Below are 18,060 nucleotides of genomic sequence, written 5' to 3' on the forward strand. Positions count from 1 at the left end.
GAGCCAAAAATCAGCTAAATATCTTGGACAAGTTTGGAAGCTTGTTTCTTTTTTCTTGTTTGGCTCATTTCCTTGCCCCATCCCCCCTTCCTCTGCAGCAGCAGCAGTGTTGAAGGGGGTGCACTCCGTCTGGCAGGCTGTTGGAGGAGTCTCTGGCCTCAAATTACACAGCATGAGAACTCTGTGGACAAAATTAGCAGCAGAGTTCTCTGTATTAGGTGCCAGGGAAAAATGTCACATTCAGCAGAACTCAAGAGGTGAGATGTGGAACAGAAAGAACCGGAACAGGACATCAATCCCCCTCTACCTTTTACTGTTTTTCAACAGACATATCTGAGAGTGTCATAACCACCTTGTTTGGACTAAAAATTATTTGGGTAGTAAATAGATTTTACTGTTTATCTTAGTCACAGGCATGTTTGATTTTTACTCCACTTCCTCCTTTTCCTTTATTTTGAAGTTTTCTTTTTGCCTTTTCACAAGGAAGACACTTTTCAATCATGAAAAAGTGCTGTTGACACACAGTTTTCTGCCCCCTTTTCCACCTACCTGTGTTACAATTCCTGATGAGAAACCCACTGTTATGGCACTACACTCACATCGTGCAACAGCTTGTACAAGTTGTTTGTAGTGAAATCTGAGAAAATGAATAAAGTGATGGCAAATGAATAAAGTGATGGCACATAGGGCAAAGGCACTAAGGGAGAGAGGAGCAGCTACTCAAGAACTGTGTTCTATAGATGCTACCTCAGTAGCTGCTGTCTCATTCAGAAAAGCTATTACAGAAAAGGTCATGGTTTGGGGGTGTGTTTTGGCTTCTTTCATACATCATAAAGCAATAAAATTCTTGCCACACCACTGTTAGATTGCTCTGAAGCATACATGTGAAAGAGGCTGCATTAGTATCTACATGTGGAGATGGGTTGTCAGGAGACAAAACGAATTATTTGGGGCTGTGCCCACAGACACATACACTCACTATTGTCAGAGCAGACTGATTTTGTAAGACAAAGTTATCAGGCAGTGTTTGTTTAATGTATTCCTCCCCATTCATTCTCCTAGTCATGTTGATGTCTGCGCTGTGAGCTGGGCTGGGAAATCGATCTGTGGCTTAAAAAAGTGTTTTTACGGCTGGCTTAGTTAGCTGATATATTTTGCAGCACAGTCTCAGATGTGCCATCCTGTAAGGCAGGAAAAAAGCAAGAGTATGTGAAGACAGGGAATTTCCTAAGCTGATACCATCACCATATACTCATTTCTTGAAATCACAACTTCAAAGTTCTCCAGTACTTTTGTTTGGCTCAGATTATTGAAGCAATCCACAAGCACGATGATGTATTCCAAGACTAAATAGCAGTCTGGGCAGAAAGTTAATTTCCTTTCCTTGTTGTTTTCTGTAGTAGGACAGGCCCATTGGCTACTGCTGTTTAACATATGTGATAGTTTAGCCATTACAGTATTTTCTGAGGGTTTGGGAATCTGTTCTAAGGCCTGGCATCGGTGCATTACTGGCACATTTAGAAGACCTACCTTTTTGTGTTGTTTTCTGTTTGCACTGCAGGTGATTTGAGGGCAGGCTGGTTTCTAAGCATAATGGTTGTAGTTTCTCAGTTTTTACCTGATTTCCCCCAAGAATTATACCTCTACTGAGCATTTTTCCTTCTCCCCTCCCCCCTCATGAGAAAAGTCTTAGTCAGCCCTACTTTACAGATGGCAAAGCTAAGGCAGAAGGAATTACGCACAGCAAGCCAGTGGCTGAACTTGCTGTGGCAGTTAATTAAGAGGTCTCTTTTTCAGACCCGGTCTCACATAACGAAGCAGCCTTCTGCCTGTTGAGGTATGGGAGACATAAACTCCAGCCTTCCAGACTTGAAATGTACAGTCCAGCCACTGACTTGGGATTGAATTGCTTATTGAAACGTTAATTGGTGCATTAATTCCACAAGTTTATCTTTCAAGGAATGAAGGCTGAGGTACTAAATGGCCAGTAGGTGAGGCAGCAGGTGAGGCAGGCTGTGAGGAATAGACAGAACAGAACTTTGAAAATCACAGGACTGATATTTTTTGCCTCTATATTTGCCACTTGACTATCTATCTTAATCTCTAGCCCCCTTGCCCCCTGATTTTATTAAGGAATATTGTCCCAATTTATGAACCATTAGAAAATGAGCCATAAACTCTCTACAATGAGCAGACTGGATGTTTCTGCACCAGAAAATTGTGCTTCTTTGACTATATCAGTGTGTCTTAAGTAGTACAACTCCCCTAGGGTAAAGACAATTATACCAGTGTAAAAGTGCATATCCAAATATAGCTGAGTCCCGAATGAGAAGGTACCTTTTTACAGTAATAACTAGGTCCACAGTAAGGCACAGATTTATTTCCTTACCTTTAGAAACCTGAGGTGACAAAACTGGGAGTATAGCCATTTCATAATTCATATATATTCCTAGGAGACAGATAAAACCTTCATAGGGAGCATTGGCCCACTTGAGGTCTTACTTACTGGTCAGTGGTGCCTGTCTTTCTTCACTGTACAGAAAACTTCACTTAACTAAAGACATTATCTAAAGTTTCTAAATTAGCTATAAGGAATTTGGTCACAGGATTTCTTCAAATGGATGGGGAAATTAAACTGTTAGGAATGCATCACTGCACAAATTTTAGCAAATCCCAACCCTGTTTTGCCATTTGGGGAAGTTCAGTGAAATCTTTTTGAGTAATTTTAACAGGTCTTTTGAACTTGTGAAATAGATGAAGCAGAATTTTGTCTGTCTTGAATAGCAATAACTCTGACAGATTTTTGATTCTCAAGACAATTAGAAGACTTAAAACACAAAGACCCTCCTGCCACAAAGGTGCACTGCTGCTATGCACTAAAACTAGATTTTAAAGTTCTGGAGGGACGGTTGTAGGCACAGCTCTCCTAGGAGTTCTTGAAAGGAACTTTCCTGCTTCTTTGTCTGCAATGGCCAGTTACCAGATTTTGACATTGGAGAAGTTGACTGGAGCACAGGATTCCACCTCCAGCCCATATCTGTCATGCACAACAGCAGTGACAAGCTCTGCCCTATTTCTTCCTTATTTGCCTCTTTTATCCAGGAAGTGATATGTGATCTGGATGAAGAAATGTTCTCTTGTTGGTTCTGAGCTTCCATTTTTCTCACTTAGTCTAGTCCTGGGCATCAATATCCGTCTGAGCTCTGCAAGAACAAAAAGCTCCATTGCTCATGAAGGAGTAGTTTCTTCTAACTCTTCTAATCTAAGTGATTCTACTCTATCAGGAAGAAATCCTGTATATTTTTAAAAGATTTTCAAAGGAAGCAGGTTTATTTTTATAGAAGAATTGTTTTCCACAGAGAGGAAGATCATAATACTGCTGTGATATTGGTCTGTGCAAGAAGAGCTGGCGAGATCTGCCTACTGAATCATGAACCATCAAACCTCAGAATGGTACTGTTGGTTACGTATTTCCAAAATAGCTGATAATGTCAAAAGAAAAATCTCACTTTTTGGGGTGGTTTTTTTTCCTGCAATACTTATTCCTTATTTTGCTCAAGCAATAGAGGTGAAAAAGCCAAGATTCAGGTATATGATTTAGTTTGATGTTCTGAGAAGAATGTCATCAAAAAAAATGCTGCTCTTTCTTTAACATTTGGTTCTGTAAACCTCTTCCATGTTGAGTAATAATTTATTCTGGAAATGACACCATTAAATTCACTGTCAGGATCAGTGGTAAATGCTGACCTTTAAATTTCTTCAGTCCAAGATGGATTATTTAGTTGTATTTATATCAGCAGGGCATGAAAAGGGTCCTTTTCTGCAAATGCCTACTAGCTACTTTTTACCCTAAAAAAGCAATAATGAAAACTGTGCCCAGATTTAATTCAAAACACATTTACAAATTCTATCAATCCATACTCCTGTGGCTTTTTTAAACCCAACACGATGCATGAGAGGGAGAGTATCCATACATTCAGACATTACGAATTGAGCCATTATCAAATGAAGAATACAAAACCAATTAGCTCAACTCTCAACTTATGCCTTCTTTGTTTTTTTTCCCAAGAAGTTCAGAAAGATAGGACAACTTCAACTTTGGGGTTTTTTTGTTTGTTTTTTATTTTTTTAATGGTTTTATTTTCAACTGTCCTGAAAGCATATAGGAAAGAAACAGTCTTGTTGCTTACCATTGCGCCAACTGCCTCCTAAGGATTTTGTAGCACTACCTGCAAAAGAGCTCTGAAGATTGCAGAGCAGACATGAATAGCTTATCTAATGTAACTTTTATCCAAAAATTTTACAGAACTGTAATTGATTATTCATGTGCTATAATAAAAATAGCAACTATTTTAAACATGGTTTTACACATGGTATTTGAAAATAAATATTGTAAAATCTATTGAAGGATTCCGTAAAGCTGATGGTAACCATACAAGAAAAATCTGTAACAGGTATTATTAAAGGAAAATGGAATAGATCCCTGAACACTTCCCAAATCAGTGTTATTACAGTTGCAGCTCAGTCTCAAGCAACCACAGAAGCCAAGACACCTGACTGCTAATGCTGTGCATGCTACAAATATTCCACATGTCCTTTGAAAACAACAGGATGAATGAGAGTGTCTTGCAAGCCAACTCTGCCGTATGTGTTTCTATTTGATGTTCAGCTTCCTTGCAGTGATGGCTAAATGTTATTTCCTTTGCAGATTAATCTCTCATGAGATCAGAGATCTTTTAAGAGTATTATTCTTGTTCACTTTATCCTACCACTTGAAAGATTTATGCTATGGTGATTGAGCATAACTGCACAACACTTTTCTAACATCAGGTGCATCAGAGAGAAGCCATTATTCTATAGAGACGTGCAAAACGGTACAGTAGCTGCTGCCCTAGCAGATGTGGTATGTAGTGCTGTCATCCAAACTTGATTCTGCTGAGTATTTCTGCTGCATTTTTTGATTTACCTTTTATTAGCAGTTCATGTATTGTTAGTGATTTAGGGCTACATTCCTATTTTTCATTAAAATTCCTCACTTGCTTTGGTTGTTTGGTCCTAGCTGATACTCTCGGATTTCCAGGGTATCCTTGTACATGTGTTTTCTAACAACAGGTGCATTGGACAGAAGGCCACAGTTTCACAGCTCACAGGCATGTCCAAAATAATACAGGAGATAGTGAAGTGTGAAGAGGCATATAGTGGTGGCAGCATATGGTCATGATTCAGCCATCTGAGGATTCTCTTAGCAGTCTCCTTTGATGAACTAATTTTTCTTCTGTATTCCTTGCACTTGGATGAATTCCTGCTTTCTCTTGCACATGTATTTGGGTTGGTGCATAGCACCACAATGACCATGCTAGCCATAGTGTATGGATGGGTTTTCTCAAAACTGAGAGCTGTGACATCAGCTGATGAAATTGGATACATTCCTAGTGCAGGCATATCTCTTGACATAGGTACTGTCATTATGATATCAGTTTTGTAATGGGCATTTATTTCATTCATAAAATAGTTATTTGAACAGAGAAAGAATGTGTGTTTGACTAGGGACAGCCTATTTTCTCAGCCCAAATAATAGAAATTGTTATTTCTAAGACAGTATTACAATAGTAGAAATGAAGAGAAAACATGTGGTAGTTAAAGCATTGATTTGGCACAGAAGAACACGGCAAAGCAGTGTGTCCAACCTTAGTCTCACAGCCTTGGTGATCCCTCTAACCAATCAGCTATCCACTCTTCTGAGGTAGAAGTCTGTCTTTTGTCAGAAAAGAAAGTCTTTTTTCGGGTTGGGTTCAGAACAAGAAAATACTGCAGAATCATAAACTTTCTTAGTAGGTTTAGCATTATTTTGTCAGGTTAGTATTATTACTTGCTGTAATCTCCAGTAGAGAGTAGTGGAATTGAGCTGCTTTCAGTTTGTTTTACTCGTCTTACAGGAAAGCACCTGCACAGACAATTTGTTTGAGAGTTTCTGTTGACATGTTTTCTAAAAGCCACCTCCCTAGATAAACAATGAATGTGTATTTTTGCATTGTGTCATATTCTCTGTCTATTAAAAGATGTATCTGCATTGTACCTAGATTATCTTTACAGACATTTGAAAAAATTAGAATACCATTTCTGTGAGTTTCTTGTCAAAGCTATGATATGTAGCAGAGTAGCAGTTCACTCAGAAACTACAGTTCAGAGCTTTGTAGGTTCTCCTGGTCCCTTCTGATCAAGAGACACTATATCCCCTCTGAAATTCTATTGTGGTGCCTAGAGTTATCCATGGACAGGAGATGGGTGAAGGATTTACTTCATTAAAATGCAATGCAATGCGATGCAGTTACTCTCAAGGCTGATGATTACAGTTGTAAATAGAGTTTTATTTTGAAGGATGCTGGTTGATTTTTGCTCCATTCAGATGGGAATTTTTGTTCTTGGCAGCAGAAGGATGAGAAGGAAGCAAATATGTATTGAACACTAAAATGGAAGAGAGTCAAAGACTGAAATGGAGAGGCAAGGATGCGCATAATAGCTTTTGACTAAGGCAGATAAGCTGTGTTGCAACTTAGCCACATTGTTAAGAAATCATGGTTTCCTTGTCACTTTCTTCCTTTTATTTTCTTCTTGAAAGATTGTCAACTGATGTTATATAAATGCTTTGTCACTACAATTTGAGTACAAGCCAGAGTGAGCCATTACCTTGTCTATGTATGTGGCAAAAGTGGGTTGTTTGGAGCACATGAAGCCAAAAAGATCTCTGGTCATTAAAGGACTCCTGTCTTACTTTCAGTGATCCATCCTTCAAAGCTCATCCTGTGCCCGATGCCCTGGTGTTTGACAAGGTTGAATTTTCTCATGATACATTCTGCTTCCATTTTAAAATTTATTCTTTAGCTCCACCTCCTGGCTCTTGGTCTGTGAAAAGGAGGATCCTTGGGAATCACAGAGCCTCAAGAAGTGATCAGAAGTATTCATCCTAGTTTACAAATATTAATGTAGAGGTGTATATGGGGATATTTTAGCTGAGGCAAAATAGACTTTGCTGAGCCCACTCATACTGGCTTTCAACAGAAGCAAATGTTTCGGTGGAGGGTTGGACAATGGAATATGTGGCTCATGGTTTCTGCTTTTTCTTGGGCTTTCAGTTTCTCAACTGTGGCAGTTTTGAGACATGACAGACAGCACAGCACAGTCTTTCTTTTTTACTGTTTTTCCCGTGGTACTTCCTCAAACTCGTGGGGGTGGGGAGGTAGAGCAGAAATTGTCTGACACTGAAACATTAAAAAAAGATCTCTGAGGCCTTGCAAAGGGGTCTTGTTTCATGCAGGGAGAATTACTTTGTGTTCATCCTATTAAACCAGGAACTGCCCAAGAAGTAGAGGAATAGATCTTAGTCATCCTGATTTAAGAAGAACCATGTCTCTTCCCCGACAGCTGCGAGAAAAGAGGTAATGTGTCTCTACCTTCTCCTGCCTCCCCACAAGCCTCATGTAACTGCTGTGATCTGTTCATTTAATTAGGATGCAAGCATCTTTGGTGATTCTAAAAAGCTTCTTGTTATTGTAACTTCCACACTTAGGCTGCTCAGGGTACAGCAGACCATTTCTTATGCTGGAGTGGACTTTCTTTTTGTGGGGGCTATTCACCACCTAGGACATAGTGGGTCACTGTCCTCTTTATAGCTGCAAAACAGTTTCCCTTTTACTGGAGTTTATGATATGAGTGTTTGTGATATGACTAATTATATCTCTTGATTTCTATAACCACATCCCTCTTCACAGTAAGGGGTAGTATTTACAGTATTGTGGGTGGTGCTGATTCATGGCATTCTCCATTTACAGAACTCTATTGCAAGATGTTGCATCATTACTTCATGCTATGCCTTGTGGAAACCCCTGCTTGGGATATTCTCCTAGCAGAATAAACTGAGACAACTACCACTTTTTTTGTGTTATCAGAATATTTAACATTTTGTCAGCTTGGCATTTCTTAGATGATCCTTTTAAAAGTTTAAAAAGTTTTATCTCATTTGTTACCTTGTTTTCCTCATTCTTGATGCTTGTTACTCAGGTGTTAATATAAATACCCCTCTAACAACACTGAGTTATAAGATTGAAGCAAAGGTGAATTTGTCTTCTGCTTGTCAAAGCTGTTGCACCAAGGAGAAGGTCACAAAAAGCACCTGCTAATCCATGCTGTTTTGTTGTGTGGACAATATAGGCGAGTAACATGACTGTGTGGTCATATGGCTGCTCTTTAGGTGTTCCTGCAGGGATCCTTCCTCCTCACTTCAAATCCAATTCTTTCTAGGATCTGCAATGCTTATTCTAACCTTGCGTGCTACCATGTGTTCCTTCACACATTTTTGACATTTTCAAAGAAGTATCTTTGTGCTTGCTTCAGGTTGTCTGCTGTGACTGGGAGATTAATGCCAAGGTTGCAGGTTCGATCCCCGTGTGGGCCATTCACTTAAGAGTTGGACTCGATGATCTTTGTGGGTCCCTCCCAACTCCAAATATTCCATGATTCTATGCTGAATCTTATCTGCTGTGACTGGGAGGTCTCTCTCTAAATATTTGCTATCCTACTCATTTTTTTTTCAAGTCCTCTTTAAGAGTTTGCTTTATTGTGATGTTTGCAAGAAAACTTGAAAACATTTTGACAGCTGGTGTAGGCACCACTAGTTTTGATACAAAAAATCCTATATTTTTGTTTCTTTGTTCTTTCTCTGTTTGTGCTTATCCTGTTGTTTCTTTTCTTATACGTATGTGGTATATTTTATGCATATTGCACAGAGTAAAAAGTTTTTAGGATTTAGCTTTGTGCTGTCAGTTTCCACAGCACCTAGCATAACAAGTTATTTTCTCAGAACTGTTTCCTATTCCCTACAGGAATGCAGTAATAACAGCAGCATAAATCATGATATATAATGATCTCCTTAGAATAAGATCTCCTGATGCAGAGTTCCTATTGTAAATCTTCTAGATTAAGGAAGGATTAGGAATGCATCCACAGCTGATCATATTTCTCAGGAAAAGCTTAGCAGTTCAAGTGTTTGTTTTGTAGTCCTGTTCCTCAAGCAAGGATAGGAATGAGAGGGGTATTTTTCAGGCATGATGAATCTTCACAATGGTCACTGACTTGTGCTGAACCTATTGAAACTTGACATCTCAAGATCAGACCTCCAGAGGAAGAGAATGACACCATGAGTTTCTAAGGTCTTGATTTTGATAATAGAAAATGTGATATTGCCTGTCTTTGCTCTGTGTGGCATAGGATATTTCAAAGGCTATTTTATTATTACCAGTATGAGTAACCTAAATCTTCTGTTCTTGCTTCACAGTGATTTTGACCAGCTTCCAGATGATGTACCTGTTTCAGCTAACATTGCAGATATTGAAGAGAAGAAAGGCTTTACTAATTACTATGTAAGAAGGGAGATTTATGCTGCCTCTATATGCCTTCATCTGTGACTGGTTTGGTTGTGGGAAGCAAAATGCAGTTATTCTGGTGTAGTTGCTTTTTGGCATGAGTAGTTCCATGTGGAAGACTTCTCAGTGCTTTATTTTTTCTGGACTGGAGGATAGTTATTCCAGATTTAGTCTAAACATTTATTTTCTGAATGAAATGTGAGAGATATCCTCTAGCGTTGTAATTATTTTCTAATATCTGATTTATTTCCTGTTGGAGTGCTGTACCTTTGGTGAAGATGGTGGGAAAAGAATTCAGAGGGTAGAAGGGCAGAGTCTTGCTTCATTATTCCATGGTACTGGCAAGCTAGGATGCTCCCATCTTCACAGGAGGTAGCATATTAAGACATGAAAGAGCACACAGGAAGGGAATAGTAGGGAAAGACACTAAGATTTTCTGAGGGTTTTAAATATGACCACCTCAGTCTGACTTCTGCTGGAGACATTGCTTCCCACTGCAGTATTCAGGTTTTATTCTGGAATACAGTGATGTTTGGTTGCTCAGTCTTTATGTTTTCTGAAGGATCTGGCTGCAATGTGACTCAGAGGTCAGTGCACGGAAGTGGGTTCCTTTAGAGCAAAGCAATTTTGTCAAGAGAAAAATAAAATAGTGGTTGAAGGAGGTTGGACCATAATTCCTGAAATTATGTACATTAAAGTCAAAAAGAAGTATGAATGCCTTCAATTCTGAAAAGCAATTCATTTAGATGTCTGTTTGTATCTAAATTTAGATGTCCAGGGCATCTTACTGTAAAATATTTGTGTTTGTCTCCCTAATGTGTTTTGTTTGTCACTGAGGGAAAGTGTGTAAGCATAAAGTTGAATCTAGTAATTTCATGTTTCCTTTTAAGATTATATGACAGAAAGCAGCCACAGGGACATGCTTCATGTGCAAGCTGGACCCACACAAATACCACACTGGTGCTAACTTGTTACTTCCTAGTTCTTGAGTTTGCAATGCTTAACTGAAGGCTTGCTTTCCTCTTCCCCTAAGAGAATATTCCCACTAATGGAGCACTGATCTTATGTTCCTATTTTATTCCTCACATTCATTTGGTGAGTATTTATAAGCATGAACCTCAGCCTGAATCCCTCTTCTCTGTTTCAGATGTTTGTCATTGAAGTAAAGCTTAAAGGTGGTGGCAGATACCTGATTTTCCGGCGCTATCGTGAGTTCTATGCCCTGCACACCAAACTGGAGGAGAGATATGGGCCAGAGAGCAGTAACAGCCCATTTACCTGCACGCTTCCTGTACTGCCAGGTAAGCTGTCAGTACCAAATCTTTGCATAATCAGCAGCTTTTTCAGCTCAGGCTGTCCTAAAGAGGAATGCACTGAGAGAAGCAGTTGTGACAAGGAACTAATTCCTGGCTATGGATGCCAGAGAAGTCATGTTCCAATGACTGTCCCTTCACTTGCGGTAAAGTTCATTTAGAAACCTAAAGTCCTTTAGAGAATATGTATTTTTTTTGAGCTTCTACTTTCTCCTGATTGCTTCATTTTTTTTGACAGCCTCCTTTTATTTTTTTCCCTTCAATAACTGTCACAGGTTTTATATTTTCCAGGAAAAGTTTTTGTTGGTGCCAAAAAGGAAATTGCTGAGAAAAGGATTCCTATCCTAAATGTCTACATAAAGGTAAAACTTAATTTTAAGTAGAGAATGCACTGAGCACTGCAGATACTTAGCAGTTGAAATCAGCTAAGACAGGCAGTACTGTTAGAGTCCTAAGTGTCTGCTTCTCTCTGCATTGCTTTCCTGAAGACAGTGCCCATGCTGTGGTACAACCTGCAGTCCTCTTCCCCAGATTGTTCATACTGTAGGATCTTCTGGAACACGCGGTTCACAAAGGCTCACTCTCTGCCTTCATCTACAGATAGATATCCTTACCAAAACCCCCAAGATGTATGAGGAAATGGTGAATCTCCAGGTGTTGCATGAATAGAATTGGTGTATGCATCTAAGGGACTAGGAGAATGGTGTGTGGGTTTTGCTTTAACAACACCCACTATCTAAGTGCCGTGCAGCCTCTTGCTCACTCCCTCCTCCCCTAATGGAATGGGGAGGGCAGTCAGGAAAAGGTAAAACCCATGGGCTGACATAAGAACAGTTTAACAATTGAAATACAGTCAAATACAATACTAATAATTGTAATTAGAAGGGAGGTAACCAAAAAGACAGAGAGAAGTAAAACTAAAGAAGAAAACAAACAAATGATGCACAATACAATTGCTCACCACCTGCTGACCGATGGCCAGCCAGTGATCAGTGGCTCCCGGTCAACCCCCTCCAGTTTATATACTGGGCATGATGTTCCCTGGCATGGAATATCCCTTTGGCCAGTTTGGACCAGCTGTCCTGGCCATCCTCCCTCCTGGATTCTTGTGCAGCTCCTCACTGACAGAGCATGGGCAACAGAAAAATCCTTGGCTCAGACTAAGTAAGCCATTAGTTAGAAACACCTAAAACTTCCATGTGTTATCAACATTATTCTCATGCTAAATCCAACACAGCACCGTACCAGCTACCAAGAAGAAAATTGACTCTCACAGACAGAATTAGGACAGGTAGGCTTCCGAGATCACCTGAATTAGAGTGAAGATGCAGCATACATCAAGGAGAGATATTCTTTGTGCGCAGGTTAACTGAAGACCTGAATTTTAAATCAGTAAAAGTCTGAAGCACTGGCCAAGACTTCCACTACTTAAGATTGCCTTTTTTCCACAGTCATTCATGTTCTGAAGAGAAAGACAAAAAGCAATTTACTCCTGCAGTAAATCAGGTACAAAAAGAGTGAAGCAATACATTGGCCAACTCCAGGGGTAAAGAGGAGAGACTGTCAGCTGTTCAGCTGCATCCTGCTGAGTGAGAAGGGAGAGGAGGGAGATTTCTGGCAGTAATGAATATCCTTCATGATCCTGTAGGTCAGAGAGGTATATTTGTTACATGTAAATAAACACAGAATTGGTCTCTCCCACTGTTACACTCTGCTTCCTGCTTGCTCTTGGCACAGAACCTGCTCTGCCTCCCTGCTTGGGTGTTGATGGATGAAGATGTACGGCTGTTCTTCTACCACTCAACCTTTGATGGTGAGCAGGTGCCTCACAGACTGAGACGGCTTCGCCCACGGACACGCCGAGTGTAAGTGATTGACATGTTTTTTTCAGCATTGCTTGATGTAAGAGATGCTGTCCAGTTGGGGGGAGAGAGAGATGGGGATCACCACTGTGTTTTCCAAGTGAATCCATGAATTCCTTTTATGAGGGTCTTTGTGGTGGAGTGAACACAGACTATTTTTTGTTTCAGTAATCTCACATTTTTAAAGTGGATGTGGCACTTGCATTAAAGGAAAATTCCAAAATGAGAATATACCTTGCTTTTTAAAAATACTGTCCAGCTCTATGTGCCTGTATTTCTTTAATGGTAATCTCTACTATAATGTGCAGAATACACAGGCCAAGCATAAGGGCATAGGCTTGCACCACTGAAGTCGATGTGAGTTTTGGCACTGAATTCAGTGAGATCTGGTTCAGACACGAAATGAAACTGAATACTTAATTTGTTCCTATCCTTTGTCTAAAAAAGGGCCTGTCCTACATAGCAGCATTGACACCCCTTTGGAGAACTGCTAAGTAGATGTCATACTTCATTACCCTCCAGATAAATTAATTCTCCTTTCAGCATTCCAAAGATGGACTCGCTTCCTTTTCACCCACCTCAAACAGTGCAAAAACTGCATGTGTGTATGATGGCAGTTTGAACTAAATGCCATAAATGCTAGAAACAGAGATGCCCAGAAGGCAGAGTAGGGGGACTGAGCAGTCTTGTGGAAGAGAGGTCCAGAATACTGACTGTATTGAAAATTCCATCTGTTCTCAGCAGCAGACACCATCAGATTGCTGCTGCTCTGCACTGAAACCAAGAGAACTAGGGCAGTGTTGTTGCATCCATATTTATTTATTTCAGTGCTGCACCCAGATTCTCATGCAGTTTATGTAGTAGAAACACAGACACTGTACTACTGTTTGTGTAGCATTTTTAATGACTTAGAAAGATCTGTTTACCTCCCTGTTGTCTCATTTCTTTGCAGTAAGAGCATTTCAGATCAAGTGCCTGTTTTGGACCGCACAGCAGCTCCGCGGGCTGAGGTGAGTACTCTGCACAACCTGTCATAGGACAGGAGATTAAACTCTGCTTTACTTTGGTACCTCATCCATCAAGTTGCCTTATTCAATTAGACCTTGGGGAAAGAAAGTGAAATCAACAGAGAAAAACAATTGATTTTAAGAACAGGGAATGAAACAAAGGATGGAAAGAGGCGTTCTGTTCCTCATCACTTTAATAAGAAGGTCCATTGTGAAATCAAAATGACAGTGACAGGAGATTCAAAACTGAGACATGTACAGGTTACTGCCACATGGTCCACATTTGCATAGTGCTACCCATAAGTTAAATTTAAAACAGGCATAAGCTTCAGCTTCATTGACTTCAACATATGTTTAAAAGCTTTGCAGGTGAGGCATCTTAGTATTTTCTGTAACATAAATGTTCTACTGAAAAATGCCCATGCCCTTGTCTTTTGTGGTATATTTTCTCTCTATTAAGTACATGAGACAGCTTTGTAACTAGTATTTGTCTGAGCAGGGTCTTGCTTCCTGAAACATGTGACTTTGCCCTATAAGGTTAAAAACCCCATGCATCGGCTTTGAGGTTTGTTGGTTTTGTTCTTTACACAGAGAATGACAGGTCTTGGAACAGTCATATCTCTTGGGTTTTATCTATTAATTTATAAATATTGAATATACCTACCAGAACTTTTCAACAGGTGAAAAAAGGCTTTTGAAAGAGCTATTAAGTAGACATATGAACCACTAGCACAACAGTAGCCATTGTTTTGTTTGTTTTTTTAACTGGGAGAACTCTTGGCATTAACAAGACCAAAAGAACTATCACAACATAGAATGAAGAGCACTTTTTCATTTTTGCTCCTCTAAGAGCATTTAAATGGCTACCATGTTTTCTAAGGACAAAGGGGGAGATGTGCATTTTTGATAACTCAGCCACTTTAACCTTTTGTTAGGGTGGTAGCATGTATTTGTCTCCTTCCCCCCCCCCCCCCAAGAGGGTGTCTAAGTTCCATTTTAATAACATGTCAATCTCCCAGGCTTTCCCAAATCTCCCAGTTCAGCATACAGACCTGAAAGCTAGATGTAAGAGCAACAGTGAGTTACCCTTTAATTAAAACACAACATTCCTGAAATTTCTTAAGGCTCTTTGTGATATTTTGCAGCAAATCTAAAAGCTGTAAAGCTGCAACCAGAAATAATATATCTTTTCAATTCTCAGGACTTCAAGCTGTCATTTGTCTTCAGCTCTGTTGTCTTACTTGCTCTTAAGTGCTTTCAACTTATGCATATTTATTTCTCTGGTGCTCAGTGTTCTGCCACTTTAAGAATCCTTGCATGTAGCTCTCTCAGGGCCATGTTTATCCTAGTGCTTTCACTGCTTCTTCAAAGCAGTCTTGTGTGTGCTGAGTAGGAGAAGAGATTGTGAGAACTGCAGACGACGGTCAAATATATGTGACCTTATCCCAGAAATACATATGTGATGACAAAGTGCACACTGTCTGCTGCTTTATGCTTTCTCCTCAAGAACACAACAGAAAGATTTGCTTTTGTCATTCTGTGAATTAATAATTTCGAGGTTATTACTTTCCACAGGCACTGTTTGATTTTCCTGGAACCAATAAACTGGAACTCAGCTTCAAGAAGGGAGATTTGATCTATCTACTCAGCAAAGTAAACAAAGACTGGTTGGAGGTAAGACTGCAATAGCAGTACTGAATTATTAGCATACCTTGAAATATTTGAGTAGAAAGGGCTCTCCTGGTCCTCGTGACCTGCCTCTTCCTTTCAAGGAGAAACTGTATCATAATCAGGTCTTACTGTCAAGAACAAATCCTTGATTCCAAATTAGTAATTGTTTGGTTCCTTAATGGTTTTTAGCTTACAAATTTTCTGCCCTCCAGACTTCAGTTTTCATTTGCATTTGCTTCTGCTGGAATGTTTTTTTAATTCTTTGGAAGTGTTTAGAACACAGAAAGGCCACAGAAAGGAGATGGAAACTCCATTTCAGCGATTAATTGGTTTCTTGCCTCAGGGTGAGTTGATGTATGCTTCATGCTTCATACCACAACACACGTCAGCCTGATTAGGGAGAACTTGGGTAATACAGCAGTGTTCTGAAAAAAGGATGAGAACATACTGTGTGTTTGCTGATATGATATCTCTCCTTGTTCAAACACCACAGCCTTCCTTGCTAACCATCTGACTTTCATTTTTTACACACTGTTTCACTCCCTTGCCTGGTATTTGACTATGTAAATTGTATAATCTTTTTGTAGGCATGCCGTCAGGTCACTTCCATAGGATTTCTTTTCTTGATTATAGTGGAAAAATTTGTACTGTTGTTTCTATGTTAATTAATTGGATTCCAGAACCTATTGCATGTGGCCAAAATGGCATGGGTTTCTGGATTCTAATATTTCCTATCATTCCAGGGAACTGCTGGTGGTGCCACTGGGATTTTCCCATGTGCTTTTGTGAAGATCATAAAAGATTTACCAAAGCAGGAAGACACAGTTAATAAAGTCCGCTGTTATTATTATGATGAGACTGTGAGCACTATCAGGTAATAAGAAAATAGTCTTCCAGTTTACTGCTGAAGAGACACCACCAATTCTCTTGTCCTGATATGTAATGATTAGATGTCTTTTAAATACAGGGATATCTCAGTGGAAGAGGATCTGAGCAGCATTCCATCATTCAAAGATCTAATGGAATTGATGAGGTACAATGCGAGCACTTAGTTGTATATTTGATAATTAAACATTTGTCAAGTTCATGTCGCTCCAAGTTTTTCCACATTCTACTTGGACACCACCATGTTTTGTGTGTGAAATACTTTTCAAGGGTCTTGAAGAAGTTGCACTTTGACTTGGCCCAGAGCCATCTGTGCAGACACTAGTCCTCCTTGGGATTGTCAGCAAGTAAGGAATGACACACACTTCTGACTCAGTTATGATGGGTAGAAATTTCCATTTCTTGTACTGAGATCAGAGCCGTGCCCCCATGAAAGCACCTTCTGTCTACTACACTTCTTCAGGATGCAGGACACAGCCTTCTAACACCCGTTAAACTAGTGTCAAACTAGATTAATCTAGTGTTGAACATCAACACTTCAGAACATTAAATACTAGTAAATATTAGTAACAGAACAGCTGTTCTAATATTCTTGCGCTCCTCAGAAAGAGCAAAAATAAGTAGGCAAAAGTGGGTAGCAACGACAGTCAGCTCCTTTGTATGGCAATTCTATCAAATACACAGATTAATTGTGCCATTTGTGTGGTGTTACTGGAAATGGTTCTTGTTTCTGATAGATTCCTTAGCTTAAACACAACACAGCATGAAGGTGGCTGTATGGTTTCTAGTACTAGCTGTATCAAGAATTCCAAAACACCCAAGGCTTTGTGTGGCTTTTATCAAAATTAATTAGACTGTCAGTATATTGTTCATCATGTAGCACTTCCCAGGCATTCCTTGATTTCTGGGGATCAATCCATTTCTTTTCTCCCAGGCAGGAGTTTAACCAAGATGACATTGTTTTGAATTACCGGGACCCTGACGGTGATCTGATCCGCTTGCTCTCTGATCAGGATGTTGAACTCATGGTGTCTCAGAGCAGAAGAAGGCCCTCTGAGAAGCACTTTTTCTCCTGGAAGTTGCACATCACTCACAAAGATGACTTGGCTATCTACAACACTAGTCCAGGAATAGGTGCTACTCAAGCAGTAGGAGCAATGTAAGGGCTAAATAGATATCCTTCTCTGCAGGCAGTTTCCTTCAACATGCCTTTGCATTGTCCTTGAAATGAGTAATTTTTTAGTAATATATCACCTTTCAGTGTAAAATCTGTACTTAGTTAACTTCTTCAGCTTTTTATCACTCCTGTGCAATAGAGACATCTACATAGAGGCCAGAGAAGGTGAGGAATAGAGAAATAAAATCACAGGCCATGTTCACAAAGCAAGTCAGTGTTAGTCTGCAGTAGAGGTGTCCTGATCCCCAAGACCTGCTCACATCTCTTTTCTCACTCCCAAGGCTAATTATTTGTCCATAATGTCTTCGTAAGCTTTTCTTTTTTTTCTAGACTCCCATAATTTTCTCTTCATTTGCTGATCTGAAGGTTTGTGTGCCAGTGTGTAATTATTTCTCTCATGTTGGAGTCTGACTTGGCATTCAGAGTTTGTCCTAGAAGCATCAAGAAAACTTTTTTTGGATTTCGGTGAAGAAATTGCAGCCCAGCTCAGCTTTCTTCTTTTCCACTCACCAATATATTGAATTCTGTGAATCAAACCTAGTACACCTGTGGTGTTCCCTATAGGCCTTTATATAATTGTACAAACTACTTGCTCCATGTTCTGGGAACTCAAACAGCAATTTCTTCTCTACCTTCTGCTTTCTGACACTGTACTTCAAAGTAGAACTAACAAGAAATTACTGTATCAGATTCTTCAACAAATAAAGTTAAATATTAGTTCATCAA

General features: G+C 39.6%; 1 protein-coding gene across 3 annotated transcripts in view; it reads left to right on the plus strand.

Annotated features, from left to right (window-relative positions):
- Positions 1–18,060, plus strand: part of NCF4 (neutrophil cytosolic factor 4) — a 53,619-nt gene extending 35,559 nt beyond the window's left edge. Inside the window, exons 5-14 of one of the 3 annotated variants that reach the window (XM_032106106.1) lie at positions 7,350–7,436; positions 9,332–9,416; positions 10,567–10,720; positions 11,024–11,094; positions 12,470–12,597; positions 13,547–13,604; positions 15,177–15,275; positions 16,016–16,146; positions 16,240–16,305; positions 17,092–18,060. In XM_032106106.1, coding sequence (XP_031961997.1) covers positions 7,405–7,436; positions 9,332–9,416; positions 10,567–10,720; positions 11,024–11,094; positions 12,470–12,597; positions 13,547–13,604; positions 15,177–15,275; positions 16,016–16,146; positions 16,240–16,305; positions 17,092–17,320 — 1,053 coding nt within the window. In that variant the 5' untranslated portion in view covers positions 7,350–7,404 and the 3' untranslated portion in view covers positions 17,321–18,060. Of the gene's footprint in view, positions 1–4,420; positions 7,437–9,331; positions 9,417–10,566; positions 10,721–11,023; positions 11,095–12,469; positions 12,598–13,546; positions 13,605–15,176; positions 15,276–16,015; positions 16,147–16,239; positions 16,306–17,091 lie in introns of those variants that run through there. The other 2 variants (XM_032106107.1, XM_032106105.1) reach the window with 2 other exon arrangements.

This window comes from Corvus moneduloides, chromosome 4 (assembly GCF_009650955.1).
Source record: "Corvus moneduloides isolate bCorMon1 chromosome 4, bCorMon1.pri, whole genome shotgun sequence".
Taxonomy (NCBI): domain Eukaryota; kingdom Metazoa; phylum Chordata; class Aves; order Passeriformes; family Corvidae; genus Corvus; species Corvus moneduloides.